This window comes from Vombatus ursinus, unplaced genomic scaffold (genome assembly GCF_900497805.2).
Source record: "Vombatus ursinus unplaced genomic scaffold, bare-nosed wombat genome assembly UNPS02014817.1, whole genome shotgun sequence".
NCBI lineage: Eukaryota > Metazoa > Chordata > Mammalia > Diprotodontia > Vombatidae > Vombatus > Vombatus ursinus.
The window spans coordinates 5051830-5073772 of NW_020954595.1; the positions used below are offsets into that span (position 1 = coordinate 5051830).

General features: G+C 43.1%; 1 protein-coding gene across 1 annotated transcript in view; it reads right to left on the bottom strand.

Moving 5' to 3' along the window:
• The window catches only part of CACNA1D (calcium voltage-gated channel subunit alpha1 D), a 355951-nt gene that overhangs the window by 106276 nt on the left and 227732 nt on the right, over positions 1-21943 (bottom strand). The window contains exons 12-15 of the mRNA XM_027835866.1: positions 13668-13850; positions 11700-11925; positions 11356-11563; positions 6512-6632 (exon numbers count right to left, since the gene is read on the bottom strand). Of these exons, the coding sequence (XP_027691667.1) occupies positions 6512-6632; positions 11356-11563; positions 11700-11925; positions 13668-13850 (738 nt within the window). The remainder of the gene's footprint in view (positions 1-6511; positions 6633-11355; positions 11564-11699; positions 11926-13667; positions 13851-21943) is intronic.

Here is a 21943-nt window from a genome sequence, read left to right on the forward strand (position 1 = left end):
TCCCGCCATCCTATCCTCCCATCCTGGTTTATTCTATTCTCTTCTTTGACCCTGTCCCTTATCAAAAGTGTTTGCTTCTGATTACCCCCTCTCCCAATCTGCCCTCCTTTCTATCATCCTCTCCTCTCTTATCACCTTCCCCCTAATTTTCCTGTACGGTAAGATAGATTTCCATACCCAATTGAGTGTGTATGTTATTCCCTCCTTAAGCTAAACTCAATGATTTGGAATGAGTAAAATTCACTCATTCCCTCTCACCTCCCTCCTCTTCCCCTCTACTGTAAAAGCTTTTTCTTGCCTCTTTTATGTTCTCATTTACCCTATTCTATTTCTTCCTTTCTCCTCTTCCCAGTACAATTCTCTCTCAACTCTTAATTTTATTTTTTACTTACCATCCCTTCATATTCAACTCACCTTGTGCTCTGTGTGCGCATGTGTATGTGTTTGTGTGTGTATATATATCTTTCCTCCAACTACCCTAACACTGAGAAAGGTCTCATGAGTTACAAACATCATCTTTCCATGTAGGAATGTAAACAGTTCAACTTTAATAAGTCCCTTATGATTTCTCTTTCCTGTTTACCTTTTCATACTTCTTGAGTCTTGTATTTGAAAACCAAATTTTCTATTCAGCTCTGGTCTTTTCATCAAGAATGCTAGAAAGCCCTCTATTTTATTGAATGTCCACTTTTCCCTCTGAAGGATTATACTCAATTTTGCTGGTTAGGTGATTCTTGGTTTTAATCCTAGCTACTTTAACCTCCAGAATATCATATCTCAAGCCCTCCAATCCCTTAATGTAGAAGCTGCTAAATCTTGTGTTACCCTGATTGTGTTTCCACAATACTTGAATTGTTTCTTTCTGACTGCTTGCAATATTTTCTCCTTGACCTGGGAACTCTGGAATTTGGCTATAATATTCCTGGGAATTTTCCTTTTGGGATCTCTTTCAGGAGGTGCTGAGTGAATTCTCTCAATTTCTATTTTATTCTCTGGTTCAAGAATATCAGGGCAGTTTTTCCTGATAATTTCTTGAAAGATGATGTCTAGGCTCTTTTTTTGATCATGGCTTTCAGGTAGTCCAATAAATTTTAAATTATCTCTCCTGGATCTATTTTCTAGGTCAGTTGTTTTTCCAACGAGATATTTCACATTGTCTTCTATTTTTTTATTCTTTTGGTTTTGTTTTTATAATTTCTTGATTTCTCATAGAGTCATTAGCTTCCATTTGCTCCGTTCTAATTTTTAAGAAATTATTTTCTTCAGTGAGCTTTTGGACATCCTTTTCCATTTGGCCAATTCTGCTTTTCTAGGCATTCTTCTCCTCATTGGTTTTTTGGACCTCTTTTGCCATTTGGGTTAGTCTATTTTTAAGGGGTTATTTTCTTCAGTATTATTTTAGGTCTCCTTTTAGCAAGCTGTTGACTGTTTTTTCATGATTTTCTTACATCACTCTCCTTTCTCTTCCCAATTTTTCCTCTACTACTCTTACTTGTTTTTCAAAATCCTTTTTGAGTTCTTCCATGGCCTTAGACCAATTCATATTTTTTTGGAGGCTTTGGATGTAGGAGCTTTGACTTTGTTGTCTTCTTCTGGTTATATGTTTTGATCTGCTTTGTCCCAAAGGAAGATTCTTTAGTCTGAGTTTTTTACCTCTGTTTGCTCATGTTCCCAGTCAATTACTTGACTTTTTAACTCTTTGTTAAGGTAGGGCTCTGCTTCCAGTGTGGAGGGTGTACTGTCCCAAGCTTCAGGGGTTTTGTATAGCTATTTTCAGAGACTTCTAGGGACCTGTAAATGTTCAGTTCTGCCAAGGTGGTACGATCAAAGGAAAGGTGCTTACTCCTTTTCTGGCCTGTGCTCTGGTCTAGGAGTGGACACAATCACTCTTTTCTGCCTTGGAACTGTGAGGAGGATTCCCTCTCCATTGCCACCACAAGCTCTGCCACACCAGCACTCCTCCTTGCCCCAGGACGGCCACCCAGGATTGCAAACCTGATGCAAGCATGGGCAAAGCAAGAGAATCCTGCCTCAGCTCCAGCAAAGAGTTCCCTGCAATCCGCCTCTGATTAGCTGCTCGATCCCCCTCCCCACCACTGTCTGTGGGCTGAGAGCTCCAGAAGCAGTCACTACCATTGACCCAGGGCTGTGCCAGGGGGCTGGCCATGCTCCTCTCTCACTCAGGTCTGACAGACCTTTCCTACTGACCTTCTAAATTGTCTTTGGCATTTGTGGATTGAGAAGTCTGGAAACTGTCACACCTGTCTGTGAGTCAGTCCCCTGAGACCTCCTCCAAGTTTGCTGGGAAACCTGTCTTTGCCAGCATGGTCCATGCTGAGCTGCGCTCCTCTTCCGGTCTGGCACAACAGACCTTTCCCATCAACCATCCAGGTTGTTTTGGGCTGGAAATTTGTTTCACTCTGCCTTTTTGTGGGTTCTGCTGCTCTAGAATTTGTTTAGAGTCATTTTTTCACAGGTATTTGCAGGGGTTTGGGGGAGAGCTCAAGCAAGTCACTGCTTTTACTCTGCCATCCTGGCTCCACCCCATTGGTCACTCTTCTGAAAGACATCGGTAGTGTGCTCCAAGTTTTCTCCTTTGGAGGTGCAGGTGATTTTCAGGATGAGTCAAAAGTTACAAAAGCCAGATCTAGTGAACAAGGATCACCAAACTGTGGCCACTTTTCCCTTTTCTTTTTAAAATAGCTTGATGTATAGGAACAACATGTCTTTTTCTTGAAAAGCTCACAAACTGGAATTGAAGGCAATCTTAAAACAACAGTTTCTACTATTTTGAGTAATGATAACCTCTTTAGAATAGGTACATACTTCACTGTTTTAACATCTGCTCCAGAGATCAGCTATGTTAACTATATTGACTGTGTTTTCCATAACTTCTTTAATTATTCAATTGCTAAATTCTGTATGTTGTGCTACACACGCATAGATATGTCGGTGGACCCAGTATGATTTTCAGAGATGGCAAATTCTTCACTAGAGGAGGATGTAAGGCAGCACTTAGCATAATGCCAGGCATCCAGTTAAGTGTTGAATAAATGCTTGTTGACTTGACTTGACATAATTTGTCCCTTTATTATGGCAAAAACCTTTCTAATACATAAGCCTCTCCTGGGAAGGTACACCAGGGGATGGTAAACAGCCAGCTCTCAAATGCCCCCCTTCCCTTCTTCCTCCATGTCCTCTCCATCTGTTCTCTAAGGTGGAGATGAGGAAGGCATGGGAGGCATGGGAGATAGCCAAGGCAAAGACACAGAGAAGGGAGATGGAGTACAGTATGTGAGGAACAGAGAGAAGGCAAATTTGGCTGGACCTCAGAGCGCAGGATGCGAAGAAATGTACAATGAGGCAGGAAAGGTGGATTGGGCAGAGTTTGGGAAGAGGTGGAAGAGGTATTTGTGTATATGTTGTCTCTCTTCATAGAGCGTGAGCTCTTTGAGGGTAGGGATCATTGCACTTTTTTGTCTTCATATCTCTGGTGCCTCACACCAGGCACACAGCAGACAATGCACTGAAATGTTGGTTGATGGCTACTGTGTTACATAGGCAATTCATATGCCATGTTTCTGCACACGGCCTATATATTTGATTGCTGCAGACAACTCTTTCATATGTTCTATGTGTCACTTATTACAAGAGGATTGTATTTTTTACTTTATTTATACAATATTGTCATTTATGATATGATCATGCACAGTGAATTACAGTTTTGTGTACTATGTTTAGCTACATGAAACTCTGACATAAAAGATGTAGATTAATACATATATGTGACTGCACTGTTTTAACATCTGCTCCAGAGATCAGCTATGTTAACTATATTGACTGTGTTTTCCATTAACTTCTTTAATTATTTAATTGCTAAATTCTGTATGTTATGCTACACACGCATAGATATGTCGGTGGACCCAGTATGATTTTCAGAGATGGCAAATTCTTCACTAGAGGAGGATGTAAGGCAGCACTTAGCATAATGCCAGGCATCCAGTTAAGTGTTGAATAAATGCTTGTTGACTTGACTTGACATAATTTGTCCCATTATTATGGCAAAAACCTTTCTAATTCTGAGTCCAAAAGCATATCAGTATGAATTTGTTTGTTTTTGTTTTTCCTAGGCAATGGGGTTCAGTGACTTGCCCAGGGTCACACAGCTAGTTAAGTGTTATGTGTCTGAGGTCAGATTTGAACTCGGGTCCTCCTGACTCCAAGGCTGGTGCTCTATACACTGCACCACCTAGCTTCCCCATCAGTATGAATTTGTAAAACACCTGCAGAATGCTTCTTTTTAAACCAAACTACTATATGTCATTCACTGCATCCCAGGCCATTGCCAGTCATCTTGACTTTTTTTCTTGCCACTGGACTTTGATGATTCTGGAAGAGGGTGAGGCTGATGACTTTGTACAACTCTGTCTTGCTTTAATCCAATTCATGAGTAAGTCAAGATGTCACTTTGTGATGTCATTGGTCCTCTTCAAAAATGAAGGATGAATAACAGTCATGAGACTCTCATAAGAAGGGCTTCAGACAAGCTTCCAGGAGTAGAAACTTCCATACAAAGTTGGTGAAATCTACAATCACCAACAGGGTCACCTTCATGTATTCCTCTAGAGAACATCCCAGCTTCCAAGAAGCCCCCTCCACACTTCCATCTCTCCCTCTTCTCTTTTTCCTCCCAAGGCTCAGCTCAGATATCACCTCCTCCAGGAGGCCTTCCCTCATTTCTCCAGAGGAGAGTGTTTTCTCCATCTTCCACAAATCCTGGAGTCCTTGTCTGATCACTTCTTTGTCATCATCATTTCCTACACTGTTCTGTACTTCTCTGGGCATATATCAAAACACTCAAATCCTCATCCCCAAAAGAAGGTCAGCTCCATAGGGCCTGGATGATGTCATTTTGTCCTGGGACTCTCAGGGCCTATTCAAGTGCCTTATATACATTGGTTGACTTTGCTGCAATCATTCTTGAAGCATGCATAGTACAGTGGAAGAAGTTCCTGCTTTGAAATAAGAGGAGCTGAGTTCAGATCCCAGTTCTCTCACTAACTAGTCTTATCATCTTGGAAAAGTCACTTGAATTCTCAATACCCCCATGGATAAAATGGGAACAATAAGGACGCTACTGACCCTCAGAGGCCTGCTGCTAGGGTCCTAGGAGATGATGTGTGAAGAGCACTTTATAAGCTGTAAACTGTCACATAAAAACAACCAATTATTCTTACTACAATTCCTTGAGGAAGTAAACCATATTTTAGTATTTATTTTGACTTTGAAAAAGTCTTTTGTATGGCTTCACACAAAAGTTTATTTAAAATATTGATCTGTTATGGGATTGAGAGGAATATTTTGTCTGGATAGTAAACTTGCTTAGACAGAAAACAAAAGGAAAGTTTAAACAGATATTTCTCTAGATGAAGAAGTCATAACAGTAAGCAATCAACATTGGGAACAATTTTTATTGCATCTGTATTAACAATCTAGAGGAGAAAAGCTCATGATTGAAACTTTCAAGCTATCAAATGATAGCTACCTGGCAGGTAATCTCAAGCATGGGCCAGTGTAAGATAATGTATTTAGAAGACAATCATCCTAACTCTACTTATGGGTCTCAAGCTGTCAGCTACAACCCAGGAAGAGACCTGGAGAAGCACTGTGGATAATTCTTGTCTAGTGTATCACAGTAGCCCTTTAAAGATGTCAAGAAAATTAGGCATCATCAAGAGAGATATCAAAAACAGAAAACTATCCTTGAACAAAATTAGGGTATATGTATACCTGGGTTCTGTTCACAGTTCTGGTCACTATTATGCAAGAAATGCATAATTGGGTAATAAAAAATCCAGAGGAAGGCAACTAAAATGACCCAGAAAATGGAGGAAATTCCTTGGTAGGACAGCCCTTACTTCAGCCAGGAAAGATGAAGGAATGTGGCAGGATTAAATTTATAAGGTCAATATGGATAAGAAGAAAGGGAATACATAGCTTTTCATCAAATCTCAAAATAGTAGAACTCGAGGGTACCCATTGAAATTGGAAAGGGGTATTTGATACAGCCCTTGTAGGGACTTAGAATTCATCACCAAAATAGGAATTACGGGATGAAGATATAAATAGGTTTAGGAGGGACTAAGATAAATTTGAGGATGATAGAACCTTATTAGAGTTATCTGTAATATCAAACTCATGTTGATGTTATAGGGTACAACCATACCCTTCTACAAACATCTTTTGATGTCTCTGCTGGTCATAGAACATGGGCTAGGGAGGTACCACTGATCTTGCCCACATGGCACAAGGCATGGTTCTTGTTCCTCCACCACTTCTTATACCAAGGCAGCTTTAATTCTAAAACATTTACTGGGAATTTCACTTCCTCTATGTCCTTAATGAAAGGGAATTAAAATGAATAAATAATATGAAAGAACTGATCAAAGTAATGAACTATCATTATACCATCACAACCCTACAATTGCTCTTGGTCAGCAATGAAGGATACAGTTACCACAAATAAAGAGGATGATGAAGTATATACAGACTATCATTCCTGAAGAAGATGGGCCCCCATAAGCCATAATTCCATCATACATGACGGCATTCCAGTCTTCACCTGTAAGAATCTAAGATGCAAGTGTTAGTTGTCACCGATGGAAAGAAGAGGACCAAGACCTATTTTATTATTTTACAAATATTTTGACTCCTAAAGATATTCAGAGGTAGGGGCAGCTAGGTGATGCAGGGGATAGAGCACCGCCCTGAAGTCAGGAGGACCTGAGTTCAAATATGACCTCAGACCAAATACTTGACACTTACTAGCTGTGTGACCCTGGGCAAGTCACTTAACCCCAATTGCCTAAAAAAAAAAAAAAGAAAGAAAGAAAGAAAAGATATTCAGAGGCCACGTGAACATGCCCAAACCTTTTCCACTATGTTTTACACTACATGAATCCATGCAATGCATAGAGTTGATGGAAAATGAAAACAGAGATTCAGCTCTACACATTTTTTATACAATGTATTCCCAATGCCCCACACATAGTTATAGAACCCGAACAGTCTAGACTACATGGCTTGCAATTTCAAATTCAATCTCCTCTCACCCAGAATCCTTAGGGTTAAGTCAACCCATTACAAAATGAATTCAGATAAATGTTGACAGCAATAAAAACAAAATCTCTAATCTCTACCAGTTCCTTCTCTTCCACTCAGTTAAGAGATGCTATTTTAGCTCCTTACTACAGCTTGCTATTTAGATGATCTCTTGTTAAAGCATCTTCTAAGCAGGAGAGAGGTTATGATTTGCACTCATACCAATGCAATCACAAGTGGGTTAAATATTGAAGTTATTTAGATTACTACAGGCTAAGACTAAGAGAAAATAGGCAATGGTCAACAAAGAATTTCAATTAAAACATGAAAACATGACCCATGGTGGAGACAGCACATGTGTTTAGGGTACAGGTGCTCAAGATCATCAGGAGCATCATTGCTAACCCTCAGGCAAGTTTGTGCAAGTCTGACAATATAGCCCTTTGGTTAACAGATCTTTTAAGCTGACCTATCAGGCTTAGCCAAAGGGATTTTGCTTAAATCATATTAAGAAGGTAGTTTTGAAGAGCTCCCAAGGATCATCTTATTGAGATATACCAGGACAACTAGGTAGCGTGGTGGATACAGTGCTGGTCACAGAGTCAGAAAGACTCAACTTCTTGAGTTCAAATCTGGCCTCAGATACTTACTAGCTGTGTGACCCTGGGCAAGTAAAGTAACCCTCCTTGCCTCAGTTTCCTCATCTGGAAAATGAGTTGGAGAAGGAAATGGCAAATCACTCCAACATTTGCCAAGAAAATCCCAAACAGAGTCACAAAGAGTTGGAAATGACTGAATAACAATTCCCAATATACCTTCCCATTTTTATTCAGACTAGAGAAAAATAATTTTGCTGTGGGTGGTGGATTCTTCTCTTCATAACCAAGATGCATTTCTGAATAGTATCAAGTACTTTATAAGAATCACAGAATTTGAAGAGTTCAAAAGGACCTTACTGCTCAAAACCAATTTTCTATCCAATCTGTAGGACTGCTATCAATAACATGTTTGGCAAATGGTGATCCAGCCTCTGATTTAATACCTCTACTGGCAAGGAGCTAATTCCCTCTGGATTAAGTCCTTTGGACAACTAATCATTGAGATTAATCTAATCATTAATATTAAATAAAAACTTGTGTCCCCATAACTTCACAGGATCATATGATCATAGATCTAAAGCTGGAAAAAACCTCAAAGCCCATCTAAGTCCAACCTCTGCTTTTTACAGATGGGGAAACTAAAGCCTGGATAGATGCATGACTTGCCAAAAATCACCCGTGAGGCAAAAGTCCAAGTCAGGACCTGAATCCAGGTCCTTTGACTCCAGAGTCAGTGATCTTTCCCCTGTACCATGCTGCCTCTACCCACATCCAACCATAGATCCTCCTGTTGCCTTCTGGACCTCTTCTCTGTCATAATCCTCAGGGTGCTGGAGATTATTACGTTTCCCAGAAATGTTCTCCAATCCACTCCTCATTGGGCTCAGAATAAGATTTGTACAAGTTATATTACTGAAAATCAACATGGCAGAGGAGACAGAGAGCTAGTGGGGGGGTTTAGAAGATGGGGGTTCAAGTCCCAGCTCTGACACATACTAGTGGCATGACCCTGGGCAAGTCATTTAATTTCTCACTGCCTCTGGCAATTCTCTAAGACTATAAATGGCAACACCGATGCCAAAAGCAATTGGTAGAGAGAATTTCTTCATTGGGAATCCTCTACACCAAGAAAATCAGAGGTCAGTCATTCCCTGTAACAGATGAGAATCTAAAATAATAGAGCTCGTTAAAATTCACTAAACTAGGGAGTTTTCAACAGATTCATCTGAATATCCATTTTGTGGCAAATATGTGGAAGGCATAGGGGAACATAGTTAGTTAGAATACATGAAAACTTCTCAGCAATTAGAATTGTCTGGTGTTGAAACAGCTGCTTCGGGAAGTGATTGACTATCTTTTGCTAGAGGGTGAGCTCCAAATAGAAGCTGGACAGCTAACCATCAGAGATCTTGGCGGGGCAAGGGGTAATGTTCAGATATCCTGAAGAGATGATGCCTCAAGCCCCTTCCAAGTTCTGAGGTCCTCTGATTCTACAGAGATGGAACTGCAAAGGACCTCAGCTGTCATCTAAGTACAGCTATTTGATTTTTACAAATGAGGAAAAAGACTTGGAGAGATGGATTATAAGCCTAAGGTCATACAGTGAGGTAGTAGCAAAGGGAAGATGAAACCCCAATTTCCTGACTTCTGGCCTACTCTTTTTATTGATTCTTCTCCCCTGATGCCAGCCTAAGGAGCAGAGCAGGGTAGGGTATGGATGTGACATAACCTGGCTTTCTTGCATGATCTAATGAATGCCACATACGCTCAGCCTACAGCTGTGCAGGCCAGACAAAAAGAGAGACACAGGAATCTGATTCAGAGCCAGGATAAAAATGCAGCTCCTTCTCCTGTAGGCAAGTTTAACATCGCCCTTCTAATGGCAACATTGGAGAATGAGTGTTTTCCAGGCATGTTGCTTTCTATCATTTTACTTGAATCGGGACCATAAGACCTGCCTACTCAGAGAAATTAGCTGAGAGCAGGCACCATATTTCAGGAAGATGACATTATCCAACATTTTGGAAGGAATGAACTTTCTAGTCGTTTGTTTTGCATTAACATCCTCAGAGAATGAAATAACGCGATGACTAAAGCAAGTTTAACGACAAAAGCTAAATTTAATCATAAATGTGAAAGCTGCATCTCACAGAGAAATGGAATAAGATATACAACATATGAATTCCAGGATATAGATGCACCAGGGCAGTAACTTATTCATAGAGTGACAATTTTAAAAGGTGCAGAACCATGGTAATTGTCTCCTGAAGAGACAAGATGGCCTCGCTGTCCATCTGGGGGCCTCATGCTCTCTCTCTCACTTGGACGGCCTCTGGAAAGGAGATGTCTTATAGCTCCTGACCTAGGAACCTAGGAACTGCTGCTCTAGATTCTTAACCAGTCTCCCTGGTTCTGCTGCCGCTCCTCTCCAATCCATCTTTCCTAGAGCTGCTAACTCGATATTCCTCAAACACAGGTCTGGCTAGTTCAGGTCCCTACTAAAACATCTCCAGGGTTCCCCTACTGCCTCTAGAACAAGCTCCACAGTCTGAAAGTCCTCCACAATTTGGCTGCCACTTATGTTTCCAGTCTTAGCTCATGTCATTCACCTTTACATACTCTCTGATCTAGTTAAATGGGCCTGACAGCTGTTCCCCTACCATGACATTCCAACCTCCTTCTTGATGGCTTTCTCTAAATGGTTCTCCCCACCCCTGACTGTGGCTGTTCCCAAAGGTTTGGTGTCCTGGGACTTCCTCTTTTCTAATTTCTTCTGTCTGCTGGTAACCTCATTGGCTCCTGTGGGTTCAGCTCTCCTGCTTAACAATGACTTCCCAAATAAGATGACATATCCTGTTTCTCCCTTGAGCCACAGTCTTGCAACACCAATTGCCTATCAGACATTTTAACCTGAGTGTACCAGAGACATTTCACATTTGCTTTGCCCAAAACTGAACTCACCCTCTTTCCCCCTAAAATCTCACCTTTTTTCCCCCAAACTTCCCCATCTTGTTAAAGACACCTTCATCTTCCCATTCTCCTGGGTTTAGAACCTCAGAGTTCTAGACTCATTCTTCCTCCCCCCACATATCCAATATGTTACCAGATCTTGCCCTTTCTCCCTTCACAATGGCTCTGGCCTCTGATTCCCCACTCACCCGGCTGTCCAGGCCTTCCTCAAGCCTTCTCAGCACAGTATTGCATCATCCTCCTAAATGAGCTCCCTGACTTAAGCCTCTCTATTCTCACAGTTCCAGCCTCCACACTCCTGTCCAAGTAATTTCTCTTGTATACAGTTATACCTGACTCCCCTATTCAATCAACTCAAGTAGCTTCCCATTTCCTCTAAGGTAAAATGTAAACTCTGTAATGTGGTCCCATTGGGTTTTTCCAGTCTCAGTGGCCATCACTGCCCTCTTACTTTCTCTTATCAGTCCAGACTGGCACGCCTTCTACCTAAGGTCTCTGTGAATGCCCGCATCTCTTAGCCCACTCTCCTTGCAAACCCTCATGTCTGTGCAGATGCCACATCCCCTCAGAAGAGAAGCCCCTGGAGGAGCCGTAACTATTCAGTTGGCGGCCCTAGCCCCGAGCACGGCAACTGCAGCCAGCTGGTCCTCCATCAATGGTGAGACCAACAAGAGAGAAACTTTACCTGAAACACTGTTAAAAGAGCTTGAGGAAAATTATCAAAGGTGCTCCTCTTTGTCTGGGTCTCATCAAAGTTAAATTTGCCCCCGAACAGCTGCATTCCAAGCAATGAGAAGATGATGATGAAGAGGAAAAGCAGGAGCAACAGGGAAGCAATGGACTTCATTGAGTTTAACAAAGATGCCACCAAGTTGCTTAGAGATGTCCAATGCCTATGAATGAAAACACGAGTTAAGACAGACTCCACATGTGTGCGCGCACATATATGCACACACACACACACACACACGTGCATATTCAAACATTCAAACCCTTTTCAGGGAGGGGATGCAGCACCAGCTGTCTTACCTGGTCACTTTGAAAATGCGCAAGAGGCGCACACACCGAAACACAGAGATGCCCAGAGGAGACATGATTTCCAATTCTACCAGGATGGTCTCAGTGATCCCGCCACACACCACAAAGCAATCAAACCGATTGAAAAGGGAGACAAAATAGGCCTGGAGGCCCAGGCTATACATCTTGACTAGCATCTCACAGGTGAACATGGCCAGGAGAACCTTGTTGGCAATATCTGGAAAGGCAAATGGTTCAAAAATCTGGGTGCTCTGACTACTGGACACATTTTCAAAATGAGCACTCCCTTCTGTAGCCCATCTTTGACAACCAATATACCCTGCACCCTGGGGGGAGAACAGTGTAGCCTCCAGCACTTCTGGGCCCAACTACCCTGTCAAATGAGTGGATGCCTCATGTAGCCTTGTCCCAAAGGCTAGGTCCTAAATTCAGCCTAATTTCAGCTACTGGCATTTACAATTTTACCTCCTTTTGATCACACTCATGATTCTGTTTTTCTCAGTCACATGAAACATGCTCTCTGACAATGTTCTTCTCCTCAACAGGGTTCAGGGTTCACATCCTAGCTTTGCTACAGACTAGTGATGAGTCACTGGGCAAGTCACCTTGCCTCTCTGGGCCTCAGTTCCCCACCTGTAAAGCAAGGAAGTCTGGACTAGAAGACCTCTGAGGGACCCTTCAACTGTCAATGTCTGAGAACAAGGATGATGATGATGAACGCTCCACCTTGACAAGGAGGTAACCCTGAGCTGTTGGAGGCTGTGCCCTGGGAACAGGAGCTTGGGCCGATTTTACCAAGCTGGAAGACTTTACACAGCCACAGAGGCAGCAGCAGAAGTACATCTGCTTTCTTAGAGGTGGCACTGCTAAGTTCAGAGAGGATCATTACTGCGTTTGTGACGGAGAAAGACAGACGCTCTCCAGAACCCCCTAAGTGATGGAGGGGCTATGGCCTGAGGCGGGGGGAAATATCTACGCTGATGTTATTACAGACCTTTAAAAAACTCAAGTCTCTGAAAAGTGAGTCTCTCCTCCTCTCTAGATTCCCTTCACCCCAGACTCTCCAGACTTTCTCTAGCATGCCAAAGAAGCCCTCTCACACCTCAAGTTCACCTCACTGCTGGACCGTCCAACCTGCCCTGACCTCTGCAGCTCCCTCCTCTGACTGGCTCATTCCTCCCAGAACACCCACAGCCAGGGAAGTGCCCACACCAGTCATCTTTTCATTCCTCACCAGCCTCCAATCCAGAGTCAGTCTCCAGACTTTCTTGACTATGCCTCAGAGCAGGTCCTGTTCTCTCATCTCCTCACCTTTCAGTTTCTTTTATCTATTGTCCTCCTCCATTAGTAAAGAAGCTCCTTGAGGCCAGGGATGGTCTGTCTTTCTGCTTGTATTTGTATATATGGTGCTTAGCACTATGCCTGGCAAGTAGAAAGCCCTTAATAAATGCTAACTGACCCAAGAATAAAAAGCCCCTAACAGAAGTTATCAATGATAGCATCAGCACAGTGCACCCTTCCTCAGCAGGCTGGAAGGTCACAGTGGAGTAGATAAGATGGCACTAGTGGGAGTACAATGAGCAGAAGGAGGATGGCCCCTTGGAGAAGGCTCAAGATTTGGAGTCAGCAGGACTTGGGTACAAATTTAGCTTCTGATGAGCTACATGAGTTACTTCTGAGTCTCAGTTTCCTGTGCTGTAAAATGGGGCTGAAAGGACCTGTAGTATCTCGCTCGTGATTAAAGCATCATGTCAATTATTCTTCAGTCACGGATGGTTCATGTACAGTGTTCACATGATACGTATATGGAGATCTCACTGACTGGAGGCGATTTCTTAAAGTTTCATATTAGCACTCATTAGAATTGTTCACTCTGAATGTCCTAGAAAACTAGACCCTGGTTCAGTGCTCTTAGTAATCCAAAATCCAAACCAAATACAAAACACTTTCTTCTCATACCTTGAATCTGGGTCAACCAATCGGGCTGATTATAATGCTCAGAGGAAATCGTCAAGGTATTGAGGAACACTAAGACGATCACCAGCCAATAGAATGAAACCGATTTCACTGCAGCTCGACATCTTCTCCGACTGAAACGGTTCCAGCGACGCCAACGTCGGCTGAAATATAAAAACAGCTTGACTCTCCATATGAAAGTCCTGTTACCTGAGTGTGTACTGACTGAGCTCTGAAGATGGCAGTGAACAGAGGAAGGGTGGATGGGAAGGATGGGGCCAGAGACATGGAGAAGGGACAAATAGCACAAATCTTAATAGCTTCCACGGCCTCAAAAATTTTTGCTGGCCTCAAAAAAAATGTTTTTTTAAATGACTGCCTTGGTTTTCATCATCCTTATCAGCTGTGTTTTAGTGGCCCTGTCTGACTTCCTTGGTAGAGAATATTTTACATGTAATTCACATCCCCAGCATATCACTTCACCATGAAGAGTCTATGTTTATAGGTATATAAAAGGAAACATAACATTACATATACAGACAATATGTATAGAATCTATTTAGTACAGCTACATGCATTGGAAAATTTCTTTAGACAAAGTCATATACTAGATGTTATAACTATGCTCAGGTTTTTGAGCCATTAGACAGAATTTATTGGGCATAATCATGACCAAAAAATAGCTTTCAATTCCTTTCTTAAACCTTTCCATTCCTGTCTGAGCTTGGCAGAGCCATCAATTTTAGTAGAACATAAGTCTTCCCACTGAATCATCGGCTGCCCTTAATAAGTAGCAATGCTCAAATATACCTTCATGAGCAGAGCTAATATTGAATCATATTTTCATAAAAATAAAATGAGTCCAACCAAACAGACAAGTAGTGAGTTCCTTCCACCCACTTTAGGTTCCTGTTTGTAATTATAGAAAATATTCTCTTGCTTAGTCAGATTTACTATGAAAAACATCTCATGCCATAGGGGATCATTTTCCTCGTTCACCTTGAACTGGTGCTCTGATGTCTATCAACAAATAAGAGCCAAGAACGCTGAGGTGATGGTGCAGCAGGGTCAATGGCTCTCGTGCTGAACACAAGATAGGGTTGAGGGAGGTTTCTAGGCTCTGAGTGACAGGACAGGGATGGACAGTCAAACTACATTAATGGAGTCCTCTGTATTTAGCTACAGACACGAGACTCTGTGATGGTGTGGGAGGATGGCGACTATTGCTCTGCCTATCAAAAGGAAAATTTGATATCCCACTGAAGTTGCTTATAGAGTTTACAAAGGTAGTAGAGGAGTAGCAGCAAATTTTCTGAGGATTTGGAAAATGTCCGCCTAGGAGGGCAAGGCTGCCATAACAAACCTCTGAGCTTCATTACGCACAGTCACAGGCTATACAGGAGGAGCTGCTGAAAATAAGCCAGGTTTACCCAGGTCGGCCATTGTGGGAATAATGGAATCCTCATGAGATTTTGACGTCGGAGCTAAAAGGGACCTTAGCATTCATCAAGTCCAGGGATGGGGAACTTGTGGCCTCAAGGCCACATGTGGCCTTCTAGGTCCCTGGGTGTGGCCCTTTTCCGAGTCCAAGTTTTACAGAACAAATCCTTTTATTAAGGGGATTTGTTCTGTGAAGTTTGGATTTAGTCAAAGGGCCGCACTTGAGGACCTAGAGGGCCACATGTGGCCTTGAGGCCACAGGTTCTCCACTAGATTCTAGTCCAACTCCCTTGTCTTATGATGTAGAAACTGAAGCCCAGAGAGATTTAAGCGACTTGAGTAAGCTGACAAAGGTCATGGATAGCAGAGACAGGATTTGAACTCAGATCCGTGGACTCTAAATCCAGTGATGTTCCCTTGTCTAAGACCAGGTGACACCTATGAAGAAGAAGGATGTGGGTCTGTGTTGCCACTACTCTCAACTGGTGTGTGTAGGGCTCCTGCCTCCCCAAGAGGCTACAAACTGCACAACAGTTTGACGTCCTCCTGTATAGCCTGTGACCGTGCGTAATGAAGCTCAGAGGTGACACATTAGGTAGCATTGTCAAAAGGAGCTTCTTCCCAATGACCAGGTGGCAGTGGTAGCCACAGTGAACTCTCTTGTGCTCTGTATCTCTTTAGTTTAAATACTAATGGGGTCCTCTTCCCCTAGTAGCCTTCCTTATCACATTCTTCATCAGCTTTCTGGCCCCTTTCAAGTGTTGATCTCAGAAGCAGAGGTGGCCCGTGTTTGAAAGTAAAAATCTTAGGGTACAGATCAACCAGGGGGTAATTATTTGTATTCTTTAAGGATTCTTTGATTTACAAAAGGGATCTTTAAAAATACCCCCCCCTCCCCAGCCTCTATTACATAAACATCTACCTCCAGTGACTTCTTAAAAAATTCTCTTTACAAAACATGTTCTGGAGTAACCCCATAGCAGAGAGCAGGTCACATCTCTACCCGAATGCTATTGAGTCTGGAGAGGTACCTTGCCTAGCCTAGAACCTCACACCCAATGGGTGTATACTAAAAGCTTGTTCAATAACAAATAACTGCCCTTTAAGAGATGAGCGGGATAAGAGAGTATTATTGGTAAAGGTCAGATTATTGGGCTTGCGGGGGTTTCCCTTCAGTGTAGGACTTAGAAGGGCTTTTTCACTGTACAGCATGCCCTCGAAAGAACTAAAGGAAGAAACCTTGCAAGAGGAAACGTTCAAATTACTTGTCACAAACATTTTGCTAAAAGCCCCCTCAAGACACTGTTCCTTTTTTGCTTTGAAATTTCCTGGGTGAGGAATGATGAAGTGGAGGAGGTTTTTGGATGCCCATCCAAGCCTGTGGTGTTAGCCATCCCTTTCTCTGAAATGTTCATTCTCTCTCCACAGCAAGTATGCCCACAAGTGAGACGGAGTCTGTGAACACCGAAAACATCAGCGGAGAAGGGGAGAACCAAGGATGCTGTGGCCGTCTGTGGTAAGTGTACAGATTTCATTCCTTGACGATAGGCCATTTGCTTCCTGGGCTGAAGTCTGGGGAAAGAGTTGGGAACACTCCATTAGTGCTCCCCCAGGCTGGTGCTAGTGGGAAGCATGATGATACTGAGCCTCTGGGCATAGGCTGGAAGGGCAGAGGACTGCCCCATCATTTGGGAGCTCCCAGCCTTGTATTTGATACCATGGTCTCCTTCAGAGATGGTGGGCCTTGTGGGAAGTACAGAGGAGTGGGCTTTCTCCTGCCTGGGCCTATGAAGGGGCTGCTGGGGTAGGGTCTCAGTATTCCACTCTGAGCCCTGCAGAGCAGAAGCCCCTGCACAGTGCGTGGCCTTTGCTTTCCAAGCATTGCTTTTAAGATACAAAAGAAATGTTGCACATGAATGTTCTCAACAGTATGTTTTGGTTTTTGTGTCTTTCAGTCAAGCAATCTCCAAATCCAAGCTCAGGTCAGTATTTTCCTTTGTCCATATTTCTGTTTGGTTCTTTATCCTCATCTTTCCCGCCTCCAATTCCACCCCACTGCACCCCTCCCCCCACCCAACTCCTTAATAGAAATCAGTTTGGGGTCGTTATAAAAGTTTGTGGCTTAATTTTAAAAAAAATCAGCCAGCTGCCTTTTTATTCAGTGCATTCTCTAGTCATTGCCCCAACTTGGCATCACAGGGAATCCGGCTCCAAACAAGACGTCAAACTGTTGTGCAGTTTGTAGCCTCCTGGGGAGGCAGGAGCCCTACACACACCAGTTGAGAGTAGTGGCAACACAGACCCACATCCTTCTTCTTCATAGGTGTCACCTGGTCTTAGACAAGGGAACATCACTGGATTTAGAGTCCACGGATCTGAGTTCAAATCCTGTCTCTGCTATCCATGACCTTTGTCAGCTTACTCAAGTCGCTTAAATCTCTCTGGGCTTCAGTTTCTACATCATAAGACAAGGGAGTTGGACTAGAATCTAGTGGAGAACCTGTGGCCTCAAGGCCACATGTGGCCCTCTAGGTCCTCAAGTGCGGCCCTTTGACTAAATCCAAACTTCACAGAACAAATCCCCTTAATAAAAGGATTTGTTCTGTAAAACTTGGACTCAGAGCACCAAGGCTGAACAAATGAGAGGAAATGTCCCCGGAAAGAACTGTGGGTTAAAGGACACATAAAACCAGGTTCCACACTCTACAAGTTAGAACAAGACTGTAAGTTTCTGGGCTAAGAAATTTTTTCTCATTCATAAAAGTCAGAGAGGTTGGAAATCAACACTACAAATCAGTTTTACCTGCTACTGAAATGAGAGTTCTCGCCATGACTTATACAGAATCCTTTCTAGCAGAGGCAACAGGACACCTACTGCTAGCAGAATGAGTCCTGCATGCAGCCCAGGTTACTGCAGAAGAGAAGGTCCCTGAGAGCAGGGACAACTTCATTTGGGTCCTTGTACCTAGTAGGTATCTAATAAATGAATAAATGCCTGTGCTGCTGAAGTGCAGACCTTTGGCAATAAATGCTGAGGATGAAGCCTGAGGCAAAGTGCCCAGTGACCAAGGAAACCTCTTTATCTGCTATTGAAGGAGTTCCTGCTAACACAGACAGAAAAAAGGTGTCACACAGAGCAGTTTTTATTGAATACAGCAGACATGCACATACCCACAGGCAGCTAGACAGAGCTTGGACTTCTTAACCAAAGCCCTTCTTGACACAAACACAGTGATATGAGGTCACATGACCTATAAGGTCTCTCAGGTGCCTCAGTTTACAACAGACACCTGATTTATATTCAAGTGTGAAAAAAAGATGTCAATGGGAGGAATTTTCGGCTATAAATATAGTTACAAACTTCAGGTGAAAAACTTTTTGACAGTTTTCAATTGTAATTGTTATTGTTAAGGAAACATTCAAATGACACATATCACAATTGTAGGGCCTGTTGATTTCCCAAATTCCAAGGCCCAGATGCTGGCATAAGGAAACACTTAGGACTCAGAAACATCTGAGGCATGTTCTAAGTCAGCCATATTTACTCTCTGAGAAGCTTTAAGAATTTAATTAAAGCTGATGAATTTTGGACACCTCTATGACAGGAGGCAATTTCTCAGTATGTCTGATTCAACCAAATAAATGAGGCTCAACACCACAGATCGAATGGGTTAATATCTGTAACAAGTGCTTAGCACAGCACCTAGCACATAGTAGGCATTCCATAAATGCTTACTCTCCATCTCTTGACCCCTATTGGGAAAGGAAATGGCCTGATTCTTTCCCAGGGTGAAGGAAAAAACAAAACAAAACAAAACACCACGAGAAGAGATAAACCTAAAACCACCAGCCCTTGAGCAAAGACTGTTGAGCTTGAAAGTCACAGTTAAACGACAGTCCTACACTCAACTGGAGCTTGATTCAAGGAGGGGGAGAAGCCCTTTGGTCTGCCATGCTGACTCTCCCATCAGGCAAAACAGCTCCTAACCTCTGGCCTCTTTCTTCCCGAAACTCACTGGTGGGGACCAGGTGATTCTGCCTCCCTACCCCAGGCCCTATCTTACTCCCTCATATCCCATCAAAGAGTTTCACCCGCTTCTCGGAGCTCTCTTCTTTTTGCCTCTGTCTCTAAGAGGCAGCAGAAAGAGGCTGTATTTGAAATCTGAGAATCTAGATGTGGATTCTGGATGTGGGATTTATTAGGAGCAGGACCTGGTGCTTGGCTTCTCCCTTCTCTGGCCCTGTTTCTTCATCTGTAAAATAAAGGGGTCATACACGGTGATCTCTATAACCTATGATACTCTAGAAGGGTGGGAACAATGCTAGAATTAGAATCAGGAGACCCAAGTGGGATCCAAGTTGGGCCATGGATTCATGCGAATGACATGAGCAAGCTCCATAACATGGGAATAATTAATCATACTACCTCTGCTTCCCTCCCTCATGTGGTTCTTAGGGGAGTGCAGTGAGTTTAGTAGTGAACCACAAAGCACTTGGTTAGATTATTGCTATTGTGATGTTAATATTCTAGGTCTTCAGAGGCAACCCAACTAACAAACAGACGCCTAATTAACACTTCATGCTAGCTGCCAACAACAACAGTGGAAAACTGGGAGAGCCACAGAGGATCCAGGTGATGAAGCCCTTTGGCCAGGAAGGGCTCACAAACCAATCCCTCACTGCCCCCATTTTTCCTTCTTCCTATTTCGGCAGATCACCCATTTTCTTACTCCTTTCTAAGGAAGCACTCAGGGGGCAGAGCCACAGAGAGATACCTTTTTTTATCCATCGAACATTTTTTCCCTTTGTTTCCAAGAAGTAGTTCTCATATTGTGAGATTTCTTCTCTCTTCTTCCTCCTTCCCCCCAACTTTTATAAATGGACAGTAACTTTACTCCAAAGAGCCCCAACAGAGGTATAGGGATAGGACTAGGACTAGGGACTTGACTTGTGATTTGGTTGGTACAGGCAATTCCCAGATGAGGAAACTCCCTCTCCCAGTGCAGGTCAGCACCTCTTCTACAGGAGCAGTTGTATGACTTGGCTAGACGCACACAGCCAGTAGGTGTTAGAAGCAGGACTCATGACTAGGCTTAAAAAACTAGCAAGGCAAACTGGAAAATAGTTAGTGTGAATCTCTATGCAACAGAAGGGTTCCAGAAGCAAGCAGATCACCTTCCACAGTACAGCAATGGATTCCCAAGGGTTGACAAGACCCCATCCCCTTTAAGACAAAAGTTTGGCAGGAGATGATGCCGTGAAGTGCACACTGTGGATGGGGAAGTTACTACGGTAACTACTACGGCTTTCACAAAAACCTAAAGAGAATGCGTTACGTAAGTCACAGATGCTGGTAAGTAAATCAGCCTCTCTAGCGTGCTGCGGCATCCTGGCAAACACAGATCTTCTTTCAAAGTAACCACTCCCCTGCACTGGCCATACTGACTGCCTCATCCTTGGGACTGCCCCGTTTGCTGGGATTTGACCTTGTTTTCCGAAGAGCCGCTAAACTCCCCTAGGCACGCAGGCAAAGGGAGGTTTACAGAATCATAAAAATGTTGACAAGAAGAGATGGTCTTTTCTAAGGGAGGAGGCTGGGATTGCAGTTTGCACATACAGGTAATTCAATCGCTTTCCAAGGAAACCGATTTTTGTTTAGTTTCATAATTGCTACCACAATGCATATACACATCAATTAGCATTTATTAGGCACCTCCTATGTGGAAGAGGCATTGTGTTGGGAGGCTGGGGACAGCCACAGAAACAATCCCTGCTCCAAAGGAGCTTCCACTGTACTGGAACACACACACACACACACACACACACACACATACACGTACAAAATTTGGATAAAGCCAAATACCAGTCTCCTTGGTGGGGGGAAGTGCTAGAAGCTAAGGGGACAAAGAAAGATCTCATGCCCAAGGTGGCACTTGAGCTGTATACTACAGTGGAGAGAGCTCAGCCTGTGCAGTCAGAGGATCTGATAAGACAGGTGAATCCTCTGATGCTGTGGGCAAGGCACTCACCTAACCTCCCTAGGTCTCAGTTTCCTCACTGCTGAAATAAAGAGACTGCACTAAATGGCCACTGTGGACCATTCTAGCTTTACTACTTGGCATGTATCATTGATGATATTTCTTATTAATACCTTTCAAAGATGATTTACCTGGGGTGCTCAGTTAATCATCCTTGTTCTGTTTAGTGTTGGCATAATTTAATTTGATACTGTGTAATTTTAGATGTCAAATACATGGTAGCTGATTTTGCAAAGGACTGTAAAATTCCCGTCCCTGCCACAATGTAAGGGGTTTGCTGACTGACTGCCACCTTGGGGCTTTTGGATCCTATGGAGAAACATTCCCTCTCAGCTCTGAGAAGGACTTCGTACCCCTAAACCCTTGGAGCTGGAAGGTGGGCTTGAGGGGGTCCAGGGGTTCTTAAAGAAACCACTCTTTAATAAACAGAGTAAGAGGAAGCAGCTGCAGAGAGAGAGCAACTCGCACAGCCCTGCTCAGGACTTCACAGAGCTACAACTGGGAGAAAAAAATTGAAAAAGAAAGACTGAAGAGGAGGCTGACTCCCAACCTCCCTTGTCCAAATGGCCGACCAGCCAGCTTCCTGACAAAACCCACCATCCCCTTTTGCCTCTACAGATGCTTCTTCTTCCATGTCTTTGCTTTGAAAGTCTGCTTCCACTATTTCATGGAATGTTTCTGTCTCCCCAATCTGTACCTGGTGAAAGCAGATGTTCCCAGAGTCTGTTTATCTTCTCTTCTAGAAAGAAAACCAGCTTCCACTAAATGTAAAAAGATGCAACCAGCCCCAAGAAAAAGACA